Source organism: Lycium ferocissimum, chromosome 2 (assembly GCF_029784015.1).
Source record: "Lycium ferocissimum isolate CSIRO_LF1 chromosome 2, AGI_CSIRO_Lferr_CH_V1, whole genome shotgun sequence".
In the NCBI taxonomy this organism is placed as follows: Eukaryota; Viridiplantae; Streptophyta; class Magnoliopsida; order Solanales; family Solanaceae; genus Lycium; species Lycium ferocissimum.
Genome location: NC_081343.1, coordinates 63,943,220 through 63,966,703, shown reverse-complemented (window position 1 = coordinate 63,966,703; position 23,484 = coordinate 63,943,220). Strand labels below are relative to the sequence as shown.

General features: G+C 34.0%; 1 protein-coding gene across 1 annotated transcript; it reads left to right on the top strand.

The window, feature by feature from the left end:
• The first annotated feature begins 21,496 nt into the window (after positions 1 to 21,496).
• Positions 21,497 to 23,090, top strand: LOC132046745 (homeobox-leucine zipper protein HAT22-like). Its single transcript, XM_059437482.1, has 3 exons — positions 21,497 to 22,129; positions 22,379 to 22,458; positions 22,566 to 23,090. The coding sequence occupies exons 1-3, from the start codon at positions 21,680 to 21,682 to the stop codon at positions 22,843 to 22,845; spliced, it is 810 nt and encodes a 269-aa protein (XP_059293465.1). The 5' UTR covers positions 21,497 to 21,679; the 3' UTR covers positions 22,846 to 23,090.
• The last annotated feature ends 394 nt before the right edge of the window (positions 23,091 to 23,484 follow it).

The window sequence follows — 23,484 nt, the reverse complement described above, 5'->3', positions numbered from 1 at the left end:
TCTTTATCGAACGAGTCCACGTGCACAAAGAGGTGCCACTCATAGAGATTCCATGTCTATATTGTTTCGTGATATTCGTGTAGCAGTTTCCCTCGTCGGGAATTCACTTTCAGTTAGCATTGTTGCCACGTAGTTAATAGATAGAAAGAGAGATTGTAAAGTTTATAGAAGTGTATATTTGCCTTCGGGGCTATGATGTTTGCCTTCGGGGCTATGATCGTTGCCTTCGGGGCTATGATGTTTGCTTTCGGGGCTATGATGCATGCCTACGGGCTTATTGGCCATGTAGTTGCCTTCGGGGCTATACAGACGTGCGCTTGAATTATTAGTTATTAGACGTCAGAGGCAAGTAAGTACAGCTGGATTCTTTATTGAATTTTCAGTTATCTTATATTTCATTTCAGTGTTAGTTTCAGTCGCCTTACAGACTCGGTACATTATTTCGTATTGACGTCCCTTTGCCTGGGGACGCTGTGTTCATGCCCGCACGTTTAGATAGGCAGTTGGAGAGACCGCCTCATTAGATTGTCGAGTACCAGCTAGAGTGGTAAGCTCCATGTCACTCGGAGTTACCCAGGCAAGAGTTTTGTGTATATACAGATTATGGGTAGGTTGGGGCCCTGTCCTGACCATAGTACAGTCATTACTTTTTAAAGGCTTGTACACGTATTCCTGTATGATATGTATGTCAGTATAGCAGCCTTTCCGGCCCTTGTATATGTTCCTTTTGGTACTGTTGGTTGTAGACATTTTTGGCGGCCTCGTCGGCCTGCACAGTTATGTATATACGTTTTGGGTAAGTTTGCCCTTCAGGTATGATAGTTGTTACTTACAGATGATTCAGGATACGGCCTTATCGGCCTTGGTTGGTATTGTCTGTTTGCAGGTAGGCCTCGTCGGCCTAAGTTGAGGGTTACCCCCCCCCCCCCTCCCAGAATCACAGTTACAAAGTGGTTCGTTCGGGCCTAGTACGACACCGGGTGCCGACCACGTCTCTCCAGATTTGGAGCGTGACAAATAAATTTTTACAAGTCAAGTCAATTTTAATTATTGTCGTAGTTAATCCCCTTTTATTTTGAGATTATATGATCAGATCAAACTTCTGATATTTTTGCTTGAAATTTTGGTTGCAAAGGTCAAACTTCAAATATATTCAACTATTTTGAATTTTGAATTACCACTTCATCTTTGCTAATACTTTCAAATTTTTCCAATAACACCTACTTGATGTAAACTCAATTCTCATATTAGAAATCCAAAATCCACTTCTACAAACTTAGTACAATGGTAATTAATGTTGAACGCTTAACAGACTAAAGAAATTTTTAAAAAGGTGACTGCATTTTAAATGATGATGTGTTAATAGGCAGGCAATTTGCGCTATTTCCCTTCAAAGGCGCTGGTCTTTAATTTTTTCCCCTCAAATTACTGGTCTTTAATTTTTACCCTTCGCTTAAAAAGGTGGCCGAAAATACCCTGAGGTTCTGGGTTCGAACCCCCATTCAGTAAAAATAAATAAAAAATCACAAGGCATAAGTTCATATGAAACTATGCCTATTCGCTATGTAGTTACATAAAAATTATGCTGGACACAGCAAAGGTTTCTATGAAACTACATTGAACCTATGCCTATAGGCATAGTTACGAAATTAAGGCAGAATTTCATTTCCACGCACCTTTGCCGTACAAGGCATAGGTTCTATAGAAACCTATGCCTTGCGATATTATTATTATTTTCGACTCTGCTGGGGATCGAATCCAAAATCTCTGGTGCGTAAAGGGTACTTTTGCCCACAAATTTTCATTAAATGAGAAGTAGGGACAAAAATTAAAGACCGGCAAATTGAGGGTAAACAATTAAGGGAAAATAACATAATAATACCTATTTAAGACTCTATATTACAAAACATAAGGATATTTTTCCTTATTTACAAAATATACCAACTTAATTACAAAACATAACTGATTTGAAAAAATAAAAAACCCACCCTTCCCTCCTTTTCCCTGTTCTCCGTATTAATAGATCCCCCACCCTTCCCCTTTTTTCCAATTCTTAGTTTCATACAGATCCAAAAAACAACCCTTCTCCCTTTTCCCTATTCTCTGATTAACAGATCCCCACCCTTCGCCCCTTTTCTAATTCTTTTTTTCACACAGATCCCCACCCTTTCCCTCTTTTGCCTATTCTCCATATCATATAGATCTCCACCCTCCTTCCCCCCCCCCCCCATTTTTCGTATTCTTTGTTTCTTACAGATCCACATGCTTCCCTTCAAACGTGGGATGTGATTTTGATAGATGGGCCACGTGAGTTTTTCTCAGTCGCTCCGGGAAAGGATCAAGGTGATATACACCGCCGGTGTTTTTGCCTGGAACAAAAAAGGTAATTCCAAAGAAATCCCATGTGTTTGTGCACGAAATTGATAAAGAAGTAGAGATTTGCAGCGAAAAGTCCTTATGCAGGAAGAATTTGGTGGAGACGAAGGAATTTGGTGAGAATTTGCAGTGAAGGTAATTTGACAAAATTGTGAAATTGGTATTTTTTCAGATTTGCAGTTTTCTAGATCCGTGTTTTTCAACTGGTGTGAATCGGCAAAATAGGGGAAATTTGTGCTAAACAAAGAATTGGAAAAAGGGGATCTGTATGATACGGAGATTCAAATTTGTATTAAAATTGTATGGTAGTTGTATGCCGAGTTTGTATGAAAATTGTATATGAAGTTTTCTATGTTGTTGTTGTTGTTGTATTAAATTAAATTCATATGAATATTGTATGAATGCTGAATAAATTGTATTGTAGTTGTTTTAAATTTCCAAAAAGCTAACATGAAGTTTATATAAATTTACACTGTTATATACATATTTCATATCGCTTTCACACAGTTTTCATATAAAAACAAGTGTGAGAATTCTAAGCCTTGAGTGAGATATGCATATTTGATGCAATTTTCATACACAAAATTTTGAGCGAAAGTTTTAAGCTTTAAGAAAGATATACATATTTCATACAGGTTTCATACACAAAGTTTTGAGTATAATTTTTAAGCTTTGAGCGAAATATACACATTTCATATAATTTTCATACATAAAAAATCGAGCGAAAATTTTAAGCCTTGAGTGAAAATTTTCGTATATGTTTTGTAAGAAATCTATAGTTATATTTTGTAAACTAAAAAGTATCGTCATATTTTGTAAATATACCCTATTCTTATGTATATATATGTTATTCTAGACCAGTCCGTATGAAGAGCAATCCACGCAATTTTTTGTTAATTGGCTACGGAGTGAAATTACTTCGTTCCAATCCCAGAGGGCTTCTGGGCTTCGAGTAAACGAATTGTCTTGGTTTGGGAATGTTTTGTCCAGTATAATGAAGAAATCTGGGCTTCAAGTAACTGAGACTGTCTTTGCTTGGGCCTAAAATCACGTTTTGTTTGGTCCAAACTCCAAAGTAACGAAACTCACTACGTCCACAAGAAAAATTGTTGCAGTACTATAATATTAGTACATAACGTTTCCAAAGAACAATTTGCGCGGTCAATGTCTTTATAAAGTTTTACAACAATATGATTAACTGCTTACTGCTATAACGTAATAACTTATAGAGAAAAAGATACTAGAAGTGGTCATCTGTTTAATAAATTACTCGTTGAGTTATAGCTATGTGTAGATTAGGAGCCCGTTTGGATGAAATTATGGCTTTTGATTTATAAGTCATAAGTTAAGAATTTTAGCTTATGACTTTTGACTTAAAAATAAGTGCTTAAAAGCCTTTTTTATTTTACCCAAACGTATAAAAGTGCTTAAAAATTATTTTGACTTAAAAGCACCTAAAATAAGCCGATCCAAACAGGCTCTAGCTTATCATGTTTAAGTCCCTTATTGACAATTTCTTACTTGATGAGATTAAACTCATTCAAAATTATTTTACCACAAGAAAACTATTTTCGTTATTATAAATTTATACTTTAACTTTTTAAGAAATTTCACAATTTCCTTGCATTGCTTAATTGACTTATTTTAATTAATAAAGAATTTTAGTATTTTCTTGTTATATCCCGTATTTTGTACATTGGGATAATCCGAGCTAACCATGATAAGTTAAGGACAATACTATTCCGGGATACGAGGTAGAGACTTTTGACCTCCGATTTTATTTTAAGGCACAAGTTGCTTACAATTTTATTGGATGGAAATATTAAGGAAAATTTGGGGTTAAAGTGAATTATGGAAAGTTAACATTTCATGAATTAAGGGCCAAAGGCCGTGTGGTTTGGGGTGGCTCCCACCCATGGCTTGGCCAAATTTGATTCATCCAAGCCATGTGTGGGGCATGGGACACATGGATGACTTGTATATGAGCATATTGGATGACAAAGACTAGAATTCATCTTTTTCAACACTTAGAACTTTGAAGAAACTTGGAGAAAAATAAGAAGGGTCATTCGGCCATGGTGACTAAAAATGGAAGCCCTCGGAAATAGTGATCAAAAAATATTTTCTTCTAGCATTCCCACCAATTGGAAGGTCCCTTTGTAACGTAGAGTAGTTGTTGGAGCAATCAAACATTCATTCTTGGCAACTTACAACCGTAGCCAAGTTGAGAAGTTAAGGTGGGACCCACATGTCGGGATTTTATAAAGGACATATGAAGAGATATATGGGTAGTACATGTGAAGTTGAGCAAGTCCTAAGAAGGACTCATAAGCTAAAAATGAGTGTAAGCCCTCCAAAAGGACGATTTAAGAAAACGTCTTGGGTGATACGACTTCGAGGGGCCAAAACGGTATTATGAGTTTGGAATTTGGGAAAACTCCCAGAATTAAAGTTGTAGATAATTGAAATAGCTTTCCAATCATAGGTCGTGGGTTCACAGGAGACATCGGGATAAGGAGATATGGACGTTTTAAGGCGAGAGGTCGGTGGGTCGGCCCAACCCGAGCCCAACCGGGTCGTGCCCATTACCCACACCTTTTTAAATGAAATATCAGCCTTTTCTCCTCATTTTTCATACCAAAACACCCAGAAAATTCTGGAGAAAAAGAGAGAGGAGAGCCTAGAGAGAAAAACTAATTTTGACCAAAATCCGCGCCCTGAATTCCGAAGCCCGTGAAGAGAAAAGTGTCGTACGTCGCGTTGCCTTCAATTTGAGCTAAAAATCAACCAAGAAGAAGAGGGTGGACGTGGTGGCTGCACACTTGAGGTAAGATTAAGATTCCTTTTCATTGTTAACAAGTTTATTCGAGTAGTTTTAACATTAGAACGGAGGGAATAGTGTGTGTGAAATGGATGAAATTCATGAAACTTTGTATGTTGATGTTGAGCCATGAGTATGGGCTGTTTTGTGACAAGGAATGAACTAAATTTACTTAGTGTTTTGGTTGTTGTTGTTGTGAATTCTATGATGTAAAATGAAGGTTTAATGGTTCAAGTTGAAGTTAAAATCGTGTGTGGAAATTTGTTTTTGGAAGCTAATGTGAATTAAATATAGTTTCTTGTATTTATGAAGATAATGTTGTTAAAGTGCGGATTGTTGGCGTAGTTCATGAATTTGGAAGAAAGAAATGTGTTGTTGTTTCTATTAGAAATGGAGGGTTTCGGTTGAAGTAGTATATTGATTGGGTTGTTTTGAATATTGTGCGGATTGTTTGAAATGTTCTTGAACCTCGTTTGAATGATCTCGGATTAGTACTTGAACTTGTGAGCGTTGATGTTGGTTGGAATGTATGTAGTTGAATTAAATATAAATGGAATATTGTCGAATTATGTAGAAAAGAGTTGCTAGCGTTATAATGCGTTTTGAATTGATTATTGATGTTGTTAATATGGTTGTTGGTATTGTTGTTGAAGATTTGGCCGAGTTGAATTCTAGGGATGTTGAGTTTATAGGGAAATCGCCCAATTTACATGTAGAGAAAGTGATGGCTTGGGAATGAATTCCTAAGTACTTATAGCTAATGTTTGGTATTTAATGACGTTATTGTAGATTTTGGGAAGCTCGAGACTTAAGGTTGGTTAGCTTAGGAAGCGGACGAGGTATGTAAAGCTTACTCGTTCTTTCTTTTGGCATGTCTTAGATGCAAGTAAGATATGACATGATATGTGCCTTGGGGTAACTCCATTCTTAAGTTCCAGTATGCTTACGATTCTTATTTGCTTCTTGATATTGGCATCTTTAATATAGTCGAGCTATGGTCTTCATGTCTTTTGTATGGTTGGATTTCAAATGTTGTATAAAGAATTTTTGTTCATAAAAGATTCTATGTCTAAGAATGGCCGTAACTTTCATAGACAGAACCGGATTGCTTTGATATGCTCGCAAATGATTTTATAACGTATAATGCCCGTAACTTTCATGGGCGGGCTCGGATTGGTTTGATACGTGTCTACGATCCCTCAAATTTCTTTTTAATGCAGCCCTAATGATGTTTAGAACGGATTTGATATGACTATCGTTTGATACTCGAGCGTTGATTCGTCTACTTATCCATTGAGTCTGTAATGATGATTTGTGTGCATATGGTTTCTCACTACTACTCGCTTCGTGCGGTCGTTATTACTTTCTTTCTTTGCGTCCGGGCCAGGGCATGTATTCGTGCAATTCCACCGCATTGTTCACCGCGTCCCTCGGCTGTAGGCGGGGCACGTTATACTCGCCGCGTCCCTCGGCTGGGGGGCGGGCACGTTATATGATATGATGATGGCGCCGGCCCGCGTGATGAGCCGAGTATGATGTACATGATGGAGACATGATCTCGTTCACCGAGTCCCTCACTAGGGGCCGGGTTACGTATATATATATATATGATGATGACATGATGGCATGATGACATGATGATATGATGATTTTATTTACCGCGTCCCTTACTAGAGGGCCGGGGCACGTTATATGTATATGCATCTGATGATTTTACTTACCGCGTCCCTCACTAGAGGGCCGGGGCATGTTATATCTATGCATATGTACAAGATGACTTTCTAATTATGTTTCTCCGTTCCATAATGAATTTGACATGATATTGACACGCATGATTTATGTTTCAAAGGCAAGTCTTACGATTTTCTGTACTCCTTATTTCAGTACGATCTTGTTTACTGTATTTCATGCTTTACATACTCAGTACATATTCCGTACTGACCCCCTTTCTTCGGGGGCTGCGTTTCATGCCACGCAGGTGTATACAGATGAGTAGAAGATGTTCCAGCTGGATAGCGAGCTCCATTTCCTTCCGGAGTGCTTTGCCGAGTCGGACGTCTATGTTGTGACATCGAGTTATGTTAGAGACTTTGCAGACAGGGTCACGTATATAACATGTCAGCTTTGTAAGCGGCTATGTAAGCCGATGTATCATTATGCACTATATTACAGATTTCATATGATTACAGATTTTATTTGTTTTGAGAAAGATGAAAAGCGTGTTGTTCTTGAAAAGCTTTTGTTATGCATTCTTGTCATGGTTTAAGGGCCCAGCATAATTATGAGTATAACGAGAGTCAGCGGGTTCGCTCGGCCCTAAGTAAGGGTCGGGTGCCCATCACGCCCTATCACAGGTAAGGGTGTGACATTTCTTATATGGGGATTGGGGACATTAAGGATACATTAAATCTTCTTTCCAAGTTTCATGTTATTATTTCCCAAGTTTAATACATCAAGAAAAAGTAAGTGACCTAGGAACTCATTAAACATCATTTCCAAGTCTTTTAGTTAATACAAAATTTTATAATTTTGTTGTATAATGACATAAGAATGCATTACTTCTTCTTTTCATTTTTTTTTTTATTGTTATAGCCAACTTATGATTATTTTTTAGTTTTTGGGCAAGTGCCTTCTTTAAAACCACCATAAAATTATCATATGCATCAAAAAAGTTACAATCAATATAGAGCAACTTCATTATTTTGACCTTTTCAATTAATAAAAACTACTCTACATTATTTCTCAGTATGGTCATTAACATTAGAAATGCAGTAAATCTACATTCCAATTTAAGTTATTATTTCAATTTTTCAACATTAGAACTTCACCTAACATTTTGGAACTATAAATGAAACTACTCAAATCTTCATATATGTCAAAAAAGTTTTTAAGAACAAGAATTAATGTAGTGTTTTGAAACAAATGGATAATAGTTTATTAATTTGAAGGAACCCTTACCCAATATATATAAACATTACTAATAAAGTCTCTTGTCAAGCTAAAGAGTATATCTAGCTTGTAAGAATCTTACAATTATAAACTATAAACATTAAAACAAAAAAAGTGATACTAAGTTATAACACGTACGACATGTATTAAATAGGGAGGATAGTTGTCATATTAAGGAATTAAATAGTATAATTAACCTCACTGATCATTTTGCATTGCAAGGCTTTAATATGTGTTTTGAGCTCTCGTGAGAAAATGAAATAACTATGATCAATACGAAATGCGTTCGTAAAATCCTGTGTATCACGATCATCCATTACTAGCAAAGCACCAAGTGATGCGCTAAGGGAGAACACAACACACAAGTCTAGATATAATTGATCACGCATCAGTGTTATAAACCTTCTACTGCAGAAGAGGCATGAATAAACTTCCAAAGAAATAAGCCGTCCATAGTCCTCGACTCCCAGATCATCTATTTCTATATAACTCGTTTCCGTATCATCTATATCCATCTCATCTATCTCTATATAAACCATCTCCGCATCATATTTATTTTTGTGATTTTTGTAATTCTGCCCATTAAAGCTTACCTAGTTGGGACTCTCAACTACCTCCTTATCCAATACATTGTCAACTTGTATGATGCAAGTGATCCTCCGGAATATCTCATGTCATTTAGCTCTTTAATGGTGTATCCTTCACCTATTTCAACAATATAAGCATAAAGCATTTGAAGATTGATCCAATAGTTCCTAGTTAAGAAAAAAAGAAGAAGAACAAGTTGAGTGCTTAAACCTATGAAATAAATTAAACAGAACAATAATGATTAGTGCCAATGGTTTGGAGAGTGTATGTCAACATTTTAACATAAACAAGTGTTCCACGACCCTTTGCATGTCTCTCACTTGGCGAAGTATGACCGCAATTTTTACGTGAGTTAATTTAATAGATGATTTCTTAATTTTTACTTTGTCATACCATGATTCTCAAACTATCTATTATAATAAAAAAATCATCACTTAACTTATGATAAACGCTACTAAGTATTTTTCGTAACGAAAAAAATCACTCAATTTTGCTTCAGGACCATAGAAAGTCAATTGGAAAAATATAAAGCAAATATTTTTAATAATACTTGGGCAAATTTTCAAAATTTTATGATATTTTTATCATAATGTTCAGTCACTCTACGTGATACCTAGTGGCTTTATCGTTACAAAAAATAGTTTTGCAACTTTGGTGAAATAGAATAAAATTAAATGACCATCCGGGAAATTACTTCTTTTCTGTTACTACGATGACGATTATTGTTAGCACGAATTCATCTTACGAAAGAAAAGAGCAATTAAATCCTTTTTCTATAATAAAGCACGACTACTACTGCTCCAATTGTGGAAGACCACCAATGTAGATCAATCAAAAGCGAATATTCCATGGCTGTGGTCTTCACAAGCCCCATCATCATATCCAAAAAGAAAGAAGTGAGCAAACGAACAGAACATAGTGCCCGCACGAGAACACTGTAAAGTATTCTCTAGACAGTTTCTTTTCTTTTCTTTCCTCTGTTCTTTTCAGTTTTCAATTATCTTTTCTTTGAGAATATTAATAAAGTAATTACTGAAGTTTAATCACCCATCATTCGGATTTTCAGTTTAAAACTTTTTCTGTGTTTTGTTTCCTTACCACGAGATACTAAAGGGAACATGCAAATGTTTGGGTTAATATCACCAATGTAAGTGACAATTGCCTAATTTTAGGGAAGTTAATGAAAAAGTCAATTGGCTTAAATTAAGGAGAAATTGGAAAACTTAAATTACTGAACTGTAAATAAAGAAGTATCCATAAAGAAAAGCCCAAAAAATGATAGAAAGCACAAAATGATATACCAACATGAATTGTGATGGAATAGTTGGGGTCCCGCTTTTAATTAAAGATCTCTAGTTTAAGCCCTGCAAATGAAAAAACCCTATTGGTAGCGCTGCTCCTAAAATGGGCCCTATAATGTGCGATTTGAATTTAGTCGAATTATAATGCGAGTATCAGCATTCGTGTAGAAAAAAAAGAAAAAAAGCCTTCAAATGACATGAACACACGTGGAGAAGACAATAATGAGAGAGAACAGGCGATCACTCACATAAGGGGACCAGTTGCCAGTAACTTTGTGCCACAATTCGAGCCGGCAAATCCTCAATTGTGTTTTTTTTTTTTGTACAAACGCCCAAGTCAATTTGGTAATCATCTCTAAACTTTGTTTGGGTCACAAATAGGACCCTCACAGAGAGTTTTTGGCATTTTGCACCCTTAATGTAAGTCCGTTTTTGCGATTTACGCTCTATTCTATTTTATTTAATGACTTGGGTCCTAATCTCTGTATTTCTTTGCAAAATGATAAAATCATTCTTTTTATCATTTTTTCTTGAGGGGAAAATAGGAAAGATAGTAATTAATATCTCCCTAACTTTATTTTTTGTGAAGATTCAAAAAAAATAAAAATAAAAAGAAGTATAGAATGTTGCGGTGCCGATTAAAATTGATCAACTAAACTTATCAAAAACGTGATCTTTACTTGAAGTCAAAAAAAAAAAAAAAAAAAAAAAATAAGTATAGAATGTTGCGGTGTCGATTAAAATTGGTCAACTAAATTAATCAAAAACGTGATCTTTACTTGAAGTCCAATGATTTTTCATTTATGAAAATGCATTATGTTGCAATTAGAAAAAAAGTTTAGGGGAACCATGGCAGATCTCAAAAGCTTTTATGTCATTTTTTTTGTGCAACATTATATTTTTTTACCTCACAATATTTTATGTGGTTCAAGATTTTCATTTGCAGAAAAGCTATGAGCAGATGATTTCATGGGTTATCATCACCTTAAATGAAACAACTGCCCTTTGATACCATTCACTTCTTGGACATTGAAATTACTCGTTTTTCCAAAAGAGTAGAGAGTGCGGATTTTCTTTTGTCAGAATTAATGGATTATATTCGTGGAGAGAAAATAGAATCTGGAAAAGAGTAGGGAGGGAGGGCTCACTGTAGAGAGGAGCCAACTCCATTTTTTTTCCGATCAAGTATGAACCTTGGCCAGGATATTCAACTCTCAAAGATTTTGGGATATATTAATTATTTTTCCTATTTTACCCTTAAGGAAAATTTGAAAAAAGAGTGATTTTATCGTTTTGCAAAGAAATAAAGAAATTAGGGTGCAAGTCATTAAAAAAAATAGGATAGGGTGCAAATCGCAAAAGAGGGCATACGTTAAGGGTGCAAAATGCCAAGAACTCCTCACAAAACCCTGAGGATTGTTTGTACCGTGAATAAGTTATTTGATTATAATTAGAAAAATTAAATTATGATGAAGTTATTTAGTAAATATTTAGCTTATTAAATTAAAAATAAGAGACACGATGTATACTATGTGTTTGATCTTACACTAGATAAACTTGGATAAAGTTTTATTTTTAATTTTAACCTTTGTTTTCCTAAGAGACATTGGGAGACGACCTTCGAAAAAATGAACAAAAATATTTGATTATTTTATCTCAAAATTGTTATATATTCGCGTAGCATGTGACATAAAATTAATATCATAATTATTGTTTTTAATATCACAATCTGGGAATGCTTGTATTGAAAAAACAACCAAACACAAAAAGAAAACAATAACAACAATAAAAACATATCTAGTGTAATTTCATAAGCAGGTATGAAGAGGGTAGAATGTACTCTGACCTAATCTCTACTTTCATGGGATAGAGAGGTTTCCGATAAAGAAACTCACAAAAGAAAATAATCTTATTTTTTTGAAATTATTATCCATAATTCTTGTCCCAAATGCACCCATATATTGTATTGACCCCCCACTTTTTTTGTGATGGATGACGAGAAAGTTGGTCACGAAAGTGGGGTTATGACATGGCGAAGAGCCCTTATTGGAATATGAAAACAATGGAAGAGAAATTAACAGGTTTTACTTTTACCTTTTCCAACATTTAAACGCAAGCAATGATGCTTCCCAACTGAAATCCTAATCCATGAAAAAGTCTTTTATTAGAAAAGAAATACAATAAAAGAGAGAGTCATAAGTGGGGTAAAGATAAGAAAGGTCGTCCCTTGCTTTTGTGAAAGTCGGTGCAATTTGATCATGTTCCTTTCCTTTATTTATTATTTCTCTTTTGCCCTTTTGTTGAAAAAGATGAAACCCCGACAAGTCATTAAGCTATACTTTCTTACTTGGACTCTTGTCCTCACGCTAGGCCACATCCACATCATGCTTATTTATACTTCCAATTTTGCCATCCACATCGCATGAAATCTAATGTTCACTCATCCACAGTGCAAATCTTATTGGATCCGCCATTATATATCATACTGCACTTTTCCTGTTATTTTTTCTGGAGGATTTATAAATTTAAGAAAAATAATAACAAAAACAACAATAATTATAATTGCTGAAATTTGAAACCTACAGACTGGTACAATATATATAAATTGCAACTACTATTTTTATAGAAAGAAAATGCATGTAATTTAATCATTGTTTTAAATGATTATCTTTCTTTTTCCCGTAGTACTTTCATAGAGAGTATGTATCAGACACCTGATACAGATAAAAGAAATTGCGTTAGATTTTAGTATTTACTTTGGTTAGATTTTGATTAATTTTGCTCCTGTAGTCATAACTTTTCATGCTCCCTTGTAGTGTAAGTATAAAAGTACACTTCAAAATTCCGGGGAAAATGCATTTCACCTCTATATCTTTCTCTGTTCAGTATATTATCATAGGTTAACTTGTATTTGACTACTAAATCATCGAATAAAGAACCTCATCTCCAACAGCAGCACATAGCAATTAGCATCCCCTCCCAATTAATCAATCTCTTTTTAGTGTATAAAGGAATCAGCAACAGTTGCCATATATATAGGAAATTTGGAGAATCTCAACTATATCTTTTCTCCTTTGTGCTTTCTTGACGAGTAGTCGTAGTTTTGCCCATAGTTTTTTGTCCTTTGTTTTATGCTCCAATCCATTGTTTCTTGTACATCGATTTTTTTTTATTCATGTGTGGTGGCTACGATTCCTTTTTTTTTTTTTTTTTTTTTCCAGTATGGTGTATCATGATTTTTCGCTTTCGTTATTTCATTCTCATACTACTTTGAATTGCTTGTTCTTATTTAACCTTTTTTTGCCACGCTTTTGCTTTGAAGGTCTTTTTTAAACAACCTCCCTACCTTTCGAGGTTGGGATAAGGTTTAGACACGTTACTCTTTTCAGACCCCACATTGTGAGATTTCACTGGGTATGTTGTGTTGTTGTTGCTGCTGCTGCTTTCTTGACGAGAAGTGCTAACTTCCCTCCCCATTAAACAGAATATTTACCTCACTTTGGGATCTGTTGAAATTAACATGAAACTAGTTGTTCACAACTTTTCATAATTGACTTTGCGCTTTATCTCTTCGTTTTTTGAGACCATTCTTTTGAAGAGAAAAAAAAATAAAATTAAAGATGAGAATAAATTGTGACCTCCATTTGTTTTTCGTATTAGTATAAGATTCTGATTTTCTATCATTTCACGTTATCTCAAAACATATCTCTTTTTATCATCAATGGAAGAGTATTTTTCTTTTCCTTTATCATTATAGCAGGGAAGAAAACTTTATAAAATAGAAAAGATATTCTGCCTTTTATGGATATGATTTTCAAGTACACTTAAGATGCATCATTTTTCACAAGTGTTTTGAAGTAAATATTCCAAACTGGTGACAAGAATATTAGGAAGGTACGGCACAATAAAAGACAGGTTCTTCAGACCTCAACGGAGCACAATGCATGCAGCAGTACAAAATTAGAATCTGAGGTTGCAGTGGGGTTTCCTAACACAAATTATATGAAGCCCAACTTCTGTAACTAACATCCATCTGCTGCCTGTAAAGACAGGCAATAACGAGGGGGGTGACTACTAAAAATATACGGTTAAACCCTCTATATTTTAAAATCAAATACTTACACCTCCTGTATTCTGAAGATCCTATACTTATCCCCTATAATGTATATCCGTAGTTAAATAAATTAAAATATAATCATTAAAAGACAAACTAAAATTATAAATAAGAATTTTTTTTGGAGTTACTTTTATAAAATTCTAAAACAAGATAAGAAATTTAACAAGAAATTTTATTCATACCTTTGATTAAAAAAATAGTAATAAATATTTTTAGAAACATTTATTGCTCGAAACTCATAAATAGAATATGAACACAAATTATTTAATAAGATGTTGTCCCAACTATTAGTAATAAATTTCTTGCAGTTTAAATATGGTAGTTATTTGGAATTTTATCCAATTATAATATTTATTATACAGAAATTTATCTTTTTTTTTTTTTTTTAATTTTAGTTTTTTATTTATTTTTCGCTTCAAAATTATCTTAAATATACTTAGTTAGATAAAGTTTCATTTGTGTAGGATTTTCATTATATAAAAGCTTTAATTTTTCTTAGAAAAGGGATAACATCATAGGCGTAAGTGAACGATTTTCATAATAAATGGTATGTAAGTGTTTGATTTTAAGATACTGGAAGTCTATCTGTAATTAAGTCATAGTACAAGGGTGTTCAGTGTAGTTCATTCTTTTTTATATAATTACCAATACTTTTAACGGATTATTACAAAACCTTACAAAAACATCTATAATAAACTGTTATTCTTCAAAAATACTCCCTCCATTCCATAATAAGTGACTCTTTTAGCTCATGCACACCCTTTAAGAAATTACTTACTCCTAGAAAATTATGAGTATTTTTACTAACTTACCCCTAATTAATGGTTAGAAAAAGAAAAGTTATTTAATGATTCTTGATTATAAATAAGGGTAAGTTTGAAAAAATAAGATTAATTTCTTCTTGAAATCCTAAAGTATCACTTATTTTGAAATAAATAAAAAGCCTAAAAGGTCACTTAATATGGAATGGAGGGAGTTCTTTTTTTTTTTTCCTTCAAAATAACCATATTTTGAGAGTTTGACCGATTAAAATGCATTGATTCATTGAATAGAAGTTGAAAAATAAAGATAAAGAAAATCTTATCCACCTTCCAAAAATTCTGGTTTGCATGATTGCCAAGTTCTACGCTCCATATTCCTCAATCCCCCACGGAATCGAATACCCATAATACCAAATCATTGGCGGGTCCCTTTATTGTCGCATTCCACGCTTTTTAATATCTCTACCACCTCCTTCGCACGTGAAAATGTGTTGCTCTTTTTCCTTTTTCCTTTTCCTTTTATCTCTTTGAGGACCAATATTATGCAAATTACTAATACTGTAGTTTACTGTATTCACTATTTGCAATAGATTCGATTTGTGTTTAGGGGGGGAAATTCAACTATATGTATGTGCATGTACATCCTCTAGATGCATGAATTTAGACACAAATTCGAGAAGAAACGTCTTTTCATACTGATTTTGAGATGAACACCTTCTTCAAGTGAGAAACTAGTATTAAGAGGATTGTTATCACCTTTTATTATCATTTTTTTCCCTTGCCTTCACAATTTTTTGCTAGTCATTAAGATTCATCATCTTTTTTAGCAACTTTTTTCTTTCTTCTTCAATTTTAAATTAAATATTTCTATCAATCTGTTGATTGTTTAGGTGGGTTCTCAATTATTCCCAATCATCTTTGATAAGGTTCTAGTTAGGACGGACAGCACATACACACGCGCACACGCACATATACATTAGCAGAATCTATATTATAGAAATATTAAAAGTTCTCCAACCATATCAAAGTCAAATGCTTAGCAAGCTGCTTTTGGTATTCGTCCACCAGAGACAAAAATGTTTGGATGACAATCATATTAAACAAGTTTCTTTAAAAAAATTTGATACCTTAATTTCACAACTAGTCATATTATACTACCGATACTAAACCCATTACGCACAAGATTAGGTTTTTTGTTCTGAGTGGTTCATTCATGATTGCACTTATACAAGTCAAAACTCAAAACAGCAAGCCACTCACTCACTTTCACACGTTAATGGTAAGTGGATATGAATCTTTCTGTCTTAGAATATGATCTGCAATCTTTTGAACAAAATATATGCCATTATGCCAATCTTCCATAGAAAACAAATACGTATAATGATTAATTATCCTGTTAGTTGACGTCAACCGAAAACATAATATCATTTCACAACTTTCGATTAGTCCAAAATTCACTAACCATGGTCGTTAACGAATGCTTTTTAATTTTATTTTATATCAAACGATATAAAACACGGTCAAATTAACATTTTTTAGTTTCTGTCCAGTTGGATAATGTTTATAAATTAAAACAGAGGGAGTGTAACCCTTTACTTTTCCATGTGTATATATTTTTATACCGTAAAGATAAATAGCTGGTAATGAAACAAAAGAATTGTATTACTCACATAATAAGTAGTTATTTCCAAGTACCAGTTTCAGATGTCTTTCCTTGACTTGCATATATTCTCTTTTCCTTAATCAATAAGCTGCAGTTCATTTAGAAAATAGCCATTTGATTGATTCTTTTAATTAGTTTTGATGCAATTGGTTGGTTTTAGCATATGGCATGCCTGCCTGCTGGCTGCTGCATGTAAAATGCAAAGATGACAAAACAAATTGACTAGTATGAATTAGGACAACGAAAGAGGTGGCGGAAAGAACTCGAACACATTAAAATTGTGTAAACGGAACAAAGTGACATGTGCACTTTTGTTTTTGTATTAATTTGTCAAATATTGAAAAGAATAATGAAGTGATAAAAGTAAGTAGATAAACACAAGAATATGTAGATTGTGGGAAAAAAAACTGGGTGCACCACACCAGCTTGGTGAGAGATGACTGGTTAGGCGGGACCATGCCCATGCCTTATTGGGGAACAATTCCAAACCAACCTTGTTAAATGAATAATCTAAACAGAACCAAGAATGGGAGATGTATTTAAAGTTAGACCAAATCATGTTTAATGGGTGACCTAACTTCTCATCACCTCAGCCGACAATGCATTATTATATCTGTTTGTAAGCATACAGCTCAATTAGCATGGGGTCCCAATACATAAATTCGCACACATAGATCGAAACTTCAAAAATATTTATTTATATTTAATGAAATCAATTAATTTAACTTTAAAATTTTATTTAAATATACATAAGTAACAAATATATATGTAAAAATAATAATACATTTTTAATATATATTAAAAAATATTACTGTATATGTTTTTCATATTTATTGATTTAATATTTTTTCCAGGAAAGCAACACAGTACATCAACTTTCTAGTTAAGCAAAGATCCGGATTCTTGTCGATGAATCATATTCTGGCAGCATTATTACTCTTATGAAAATCCCTATAGTGTCTTCTACCTACTTTTCTTCCTCTATGTCTTGCCTCTTTCCTCACACACCAAACAATGAAGACATCATGCTCAGTACTGCAGATAGTGCACATCTCTATCTCATCTTCAAACCAACCTCACTATACCCACCTGAGTATATATTCTACCCAAAGCAGGATATACGGGAAGTAATTAATTCTACAACCAGTTAATTCAACTATATATTCCTGAAAGGTTCGCTCAATCTGGTAGCTTGTAAAAGGTATATAAACCAATTAATTAAGTGATTTTTGGTCGGTTAATTAGATGTGCATGCCTTTCCTTCTAGTTCTTGAATAATAGTTCAGTACTGAAAATTTGATTTATTTAAGTTATTTCACTTTATATATCAGGTACAACTTGGAAATTTCCAAGAAATAATTGTACCTAGGTGAATAGTAAGACGGTTATGGGGCTATACCTAATAAACATTAGTGATGGGTACATCATGGCTGCTGTCACACAAGCTGGTTAATGATTGTAGTACATGTATTTATGAGAAATATGATGATATAAGTACACAGTGGATTACGTAAAAAAAATGCAAAAAAGAATAAATAAGAGAAGAATCGCCGAAGAATCGTCCGAATGAGAAAAAAAATTAAAAGCGGGTGGTAAAGAAGAGTGAAATTTTGGTATGGTGATGGGTGGCCGAGGGCAGACGAATGATTCTCCATTTACATGTGAATCCACGTACTCATTATATGCATTTATTCTTTTGGTATTCCAAAAGTTCAAGTAATGAGAGAGCGTATCCTTGTTTGGTTAAAGAGGCCAATATTGTAATGCAGAGTTAAATATTTCTTCATTTTCAATTAGAGATTTCAGATTTGATATCTAAAAATAGAATACTCTTTGAAATGGAGCCCATTATTCTCAATATGAAATTTCTCGACACAAATTCGAATTTGTTATAAAATAATAAAGCAAAGAACAAGAATATTTGTAGAGAAAGAGAGAAGAAAGGAGAATTCTTAATTCTCTCGTTAGGGATTGATTTACAATGAAGGAGAACCTTTATATATATAGGGGAAAAGTGACTTGATCCTAAAGTCACTAGGGGAAAAGTGACTTGATCCTAAAGTCACTAACCCTAATATTTCTCCTAAAGATAGACATCCATAATAATAAATAATATTTATAACACTCCCCCTTGGATGTCTATTTGGTAGATAATGTGCCTCGTTAAAACCTTACTAGAAAAAACCCAAAGGGGAAAAATTCTAGTGAAAGAAAAAGAGTACACATTTTTAATAATACGCCATTTGGTTGTCTCATTAAAAACCTTGCAAGGAAAACCCAATTGGGACAAAACCTTGGCTAAGGGAAAAAGAGTACAACACGTATTAACTCCCCCTGATGGGTACATCGCTCCAAAACTTGAATTTTCGCATTCCAATCTTGTGCACCATCTTCTTGAAAGTTGTAGTTTGTAGAGACTTGGTGAATAAATCAGCCATATTATCGCTCGAACAAATCTCTTACACGTTGATATCACCATTCTTTTGGAGCTTGTGTGTGAAGAACAACTTTTGTGAAATAAGTTTTATCCTTTACTGAATCCACTCTTTAGTTGGGGTATGTATGTTGCTACATCTTCAGTCTTTGGATAGAGTTGCATTAGCATATAATATTGTTGAAATCACTCCAAGTGCATTCCTGAATTGCTTTATAAACATATGTTATCTTTATATGATTTGATTGTCATGTAGACCAACATCATATGACTATAATCCCTCATAGTCGTAGCAAAATATATAAATGCATCAATTGCATAAAGATATGACACTTCAGGACCAAGAATTCTGCAAGTTTCTCATTTCAACTTCTTTTAACGAATAATATACTGCTTTTGAGAATTCTTTAAGAGTTTCAATAATATTCGTGTAAGCAACTTGCACCAACAATATGACAGATTTTGATTTTCACAAAGACGTAAGGATAAATACAGTCATTTGTGCCCTTAGTCAGTAAATATCCATTAAGGTGATAAAATCGCGTTCACCTTGCTTAACTTAATTGATATAAGAATTATGAACAAATTTCTACAACTTGTATATGCTTCAGGCATTTAAAATTCTTCAGGAATTTTCATATAATTTTGTCAAGTAATTCATATAGGTTGTGACAACATCTATTTCTATTTAAATATGTGACATCTTCTGGTGTCCGGACAGCAGGTCCAATAAGCTTTACGCTAACCAAGGTGCGTCATTTCACTCGATAATTATTTCTACGTTAGCATGCTTTATATACGTAAAATTCAGATCCTCATAATCTTTTACAATGTTGCACTATATTGTACCAAAGATATCGTCGACGATATATCATTTGTATCGGTTCGCAATGTGACATAACTTATTGAGATCTCATCACTTCCATTATTTTTAGCTACCTAAACCTCTCACGAGGTTTCATGAAGTGTTATGTCATAGGCTCTTCAGGAGCACATTGCCTCCTTATAATGATCATTGTCTCCTTATAATGATCATTGATCATTTTGCTCCTCTTTCTTTTCAATGATTCTTGCTTTTGGAACCGATTAGTCTACCACGCTTCATGCATGCTGTAGACTCTGTCCTTCAGGGACATGAATTTAATAGGAGCATTTTGCAGCTGAAATTAGAAATTAACTTTGGGTCGGCAAATGCTTTTAGCATTTGAGTTGAATTATCTTTTGAATGAGGATCATACTAATGATAATTCATAACATATTTCTCAGCTGCTTCTTCTCTCCCCTTTATGTTAGAAAAACTAACATATATCCCATCTTCTTTAGGGGAATCCATCTTTGTGCATCACGGTAGATTAATTAATCATATACCACACATAAAAATTGTTAGATGGAAATATCTGGTTCCTGACCTTGAACCAATATCATAATTCTTTGGTCTGAAGCATATAACTGTTGTTGTATGCAATATAGCATATTTCAGATCACCACATGAAGCTTTGTTCTCATAAACAATGGTTTAGCTATTTAGTAGAGGCATTTAACGCCAAACCAAATTGATATAAACCAACATTAATAAGATGAATTATCTTGATTACATAATCAAAATCGTGCTCTCAACTCAATTATTTTGAAATAAGTAACTTTGCATATGTCAAATCGGGTTGACAATAAAAGCATTAATGTGACCGTCTTATCGATGAATCTATTTAAGACATCACATAACATGCGAACGCCCATATTCACTTTTTATATTTTTTCGTAATTTAGGGAACTCTATCCCAACTTTAGCCAAGATAATCAACTTATCGCTGAGAACAAGTAACAACAATAAATTCTTGAAGAATCTTCTAGTTCTTCAATATATGCCAAATACTCAATTTTCATATCATATTTGAATCGGGATGGCCAACCGCTCATGCCGACTAATAAAATTATTATACTAGTAAACTTCAGGTTTACCATACCATGTGTTATATGTTTTAGTAAACTTCTAGTTTACTATGACATGAATTTTTTTATTTTTTTTTAGGAGAATTCTTATTTCTCTTGTTAGGGATTGATTTACAATGAAGGAGAACCTTTATATTTATAGGGAAAAAGTGACTTGATCATAAAGTCACTAACCCTAATATTTTTTCTAAAGATAGACATCCATAATAATAAATAATATTTATAACGGAATTAATTAAATTTCAAAACGAATACTAAACTCGGTATATGGGTACCAAAAAGATAAAAGAGGGGAGGGGGTTAGTTTCCTTGTTTGTTGGTCATTACATAATGGAGAGATAGGAGTATAGTGTGGTTCAGATAGTCAACCTATGAAGAGAGAAAGAAATAGACTTTTAATAATTCCTATACACTACTCATTCACTCCTTTGATTATTAATCATAGATTGATAGATAGTCACCCAACCACTTACCCACCCAACCACACCACACCCCCACCTCAGGACACAAAAGTCATATTCCTTAGTTTCCCTTCAAAGACTCTCACTTTATACATTTCAAGTTTCAACAAACCCAAGCTACGCCTAATTAGCTAAGCTCCAACTCTTCTCTTCATATATATCCCACCACCCCTTTTCTCTTTTCCACCATTCCTCCTCACAACAAAAGTTCACACTTCTTCACTTTTTTTTTTCTCCTCCTCACTGGTCTTCTTTTCAATGGGTTTTGATGATATTTGCAACCCGGGCCTGGTTTTAGGATTAGGCTTTTCCTCAACAACCGATCAGAAATCAACAAAAATAGCACCACTTGGCAAAGGACCGTCTCTTGGGTTTGAACCTTCGCTAACTTTAAGCCTTTCAGGTGATCGTACCTACGAACAACAAGTTATGAAGAAGGTTAATGTTACGAAGCCGTTGATAAATGATCATCAATCAGCTGATTTATATCGTCAAGATAGTACTGCTGCTTCTTCCTATTCAAATGCTAGTGTGAAAAGGGAGAGAGATGTTGGTAGTGAAGAGACGACGACGGAAATAGAGAGAGTTTCCTCAAGAATTAGCGATGAAGATGATGATGGTTCTAATGCTCGGAAGAAACTTAGGCTCACTAAAGCACAATCTGCCCTTTTGGAAGAGAGCTTCAAGCTACACAGCACTCTCAATCCTGTAAGCTCTTCATCTACTTTTCATGACTATTCTCCTCTATATTTTTTTCTTTTTTATTTATGAAAATACACACTGAGTGCACGCCACTCATAATCAACGAGTTCAATTGAATTCAATATTTTAAACGAGAAATCACTACAATTTCAATCATAATTTTAATATCAATATTCTAAAGACTGAATTTATCAGATTTAGATTCTAGATCCACTTTTGACGAGTACGCTCACCATTGATTTTCTAATTATGCAGAAACAAAAACAGGATTTAGCCAGGGACCTGAATTTAAGGCCTCGCCAAGTTGAAGTCTGGTTCCAGAACAGAAGAGCCAGGTAGGACTAATAATATTCTTCTTCTATTTTTGTTTTTTTTTTTGACATTTTTCTTTCGAAGAAAATAAGGAAACATAAAATTGATGGGATGGTCTATTTTTTCACAGAACAAAGCTGAAGCAAACAGAGGTTGACTGTGAGTTCCTGAAAAAATGTTGCGAGACACTGACAGAGGAAAACAGGAGGCTTCACAAGGAGTTACAAGAACTGAAGGCTCTAAAAATAGCACAACCTTTGTACATGCAGTTGCCGGCAGCCACCTTAACTATGTGTCCTTCATGCGAGAGGATCGGTGGTGTCGGAGAAAATCCAACAAAAAATCCTTTCACTATTGCTCAGAAGCCTCACTTCTACAGTCAATTCACCAATCCATCAGCAGCTTGTTAATTATAGACCATATATATAGTATATAATAATAGTAGTATCATGTTTAGAAAAATCTCCCAAACCCGCCACTTTTTTTGGTTATGGGCTTGTATGAAAATCAAATGAGTAGTTCAGTTGTATGTGTAGAGTTAGAGTTGAGGTCACTAATCAATCTTTTTAATTTGTTTTCTTATGGTCCATATTATAAGTCTGTAAATCATTAAGGAATATATACATATGGATGGATTATTATTTATTATATTGTACATCTGTTGATCATTCTTAATTTTTTAATTTAATTCTCTCATGTATATTTTTCTTTTTATTGTGTCTCCGCAATCTTCTCAATTATTGGAGTCTCATGATTAGAGCAAAGGAGGTCCCAAAAGGCAAAAAGGCCAAAAAGAAAAGGAAAATGTGATGAGATGACGATTCGGGTATTATTATCGCCAAACGATTTTTGTGGATTCGTATAATTATCACAAAGGAATGAAATCTGGACGGACCAAAATATTCTGGATATAGAGATGAAGATGATAATGTATTCTTTGAATAACAGGTCATGAATATTTCTCCATTGATTAAGATAAAAAGTGGGTAATGAATATTATGTTGCGCCACTGGATAACACATGATTAGATAGGTGCATGCTTGAAGCAT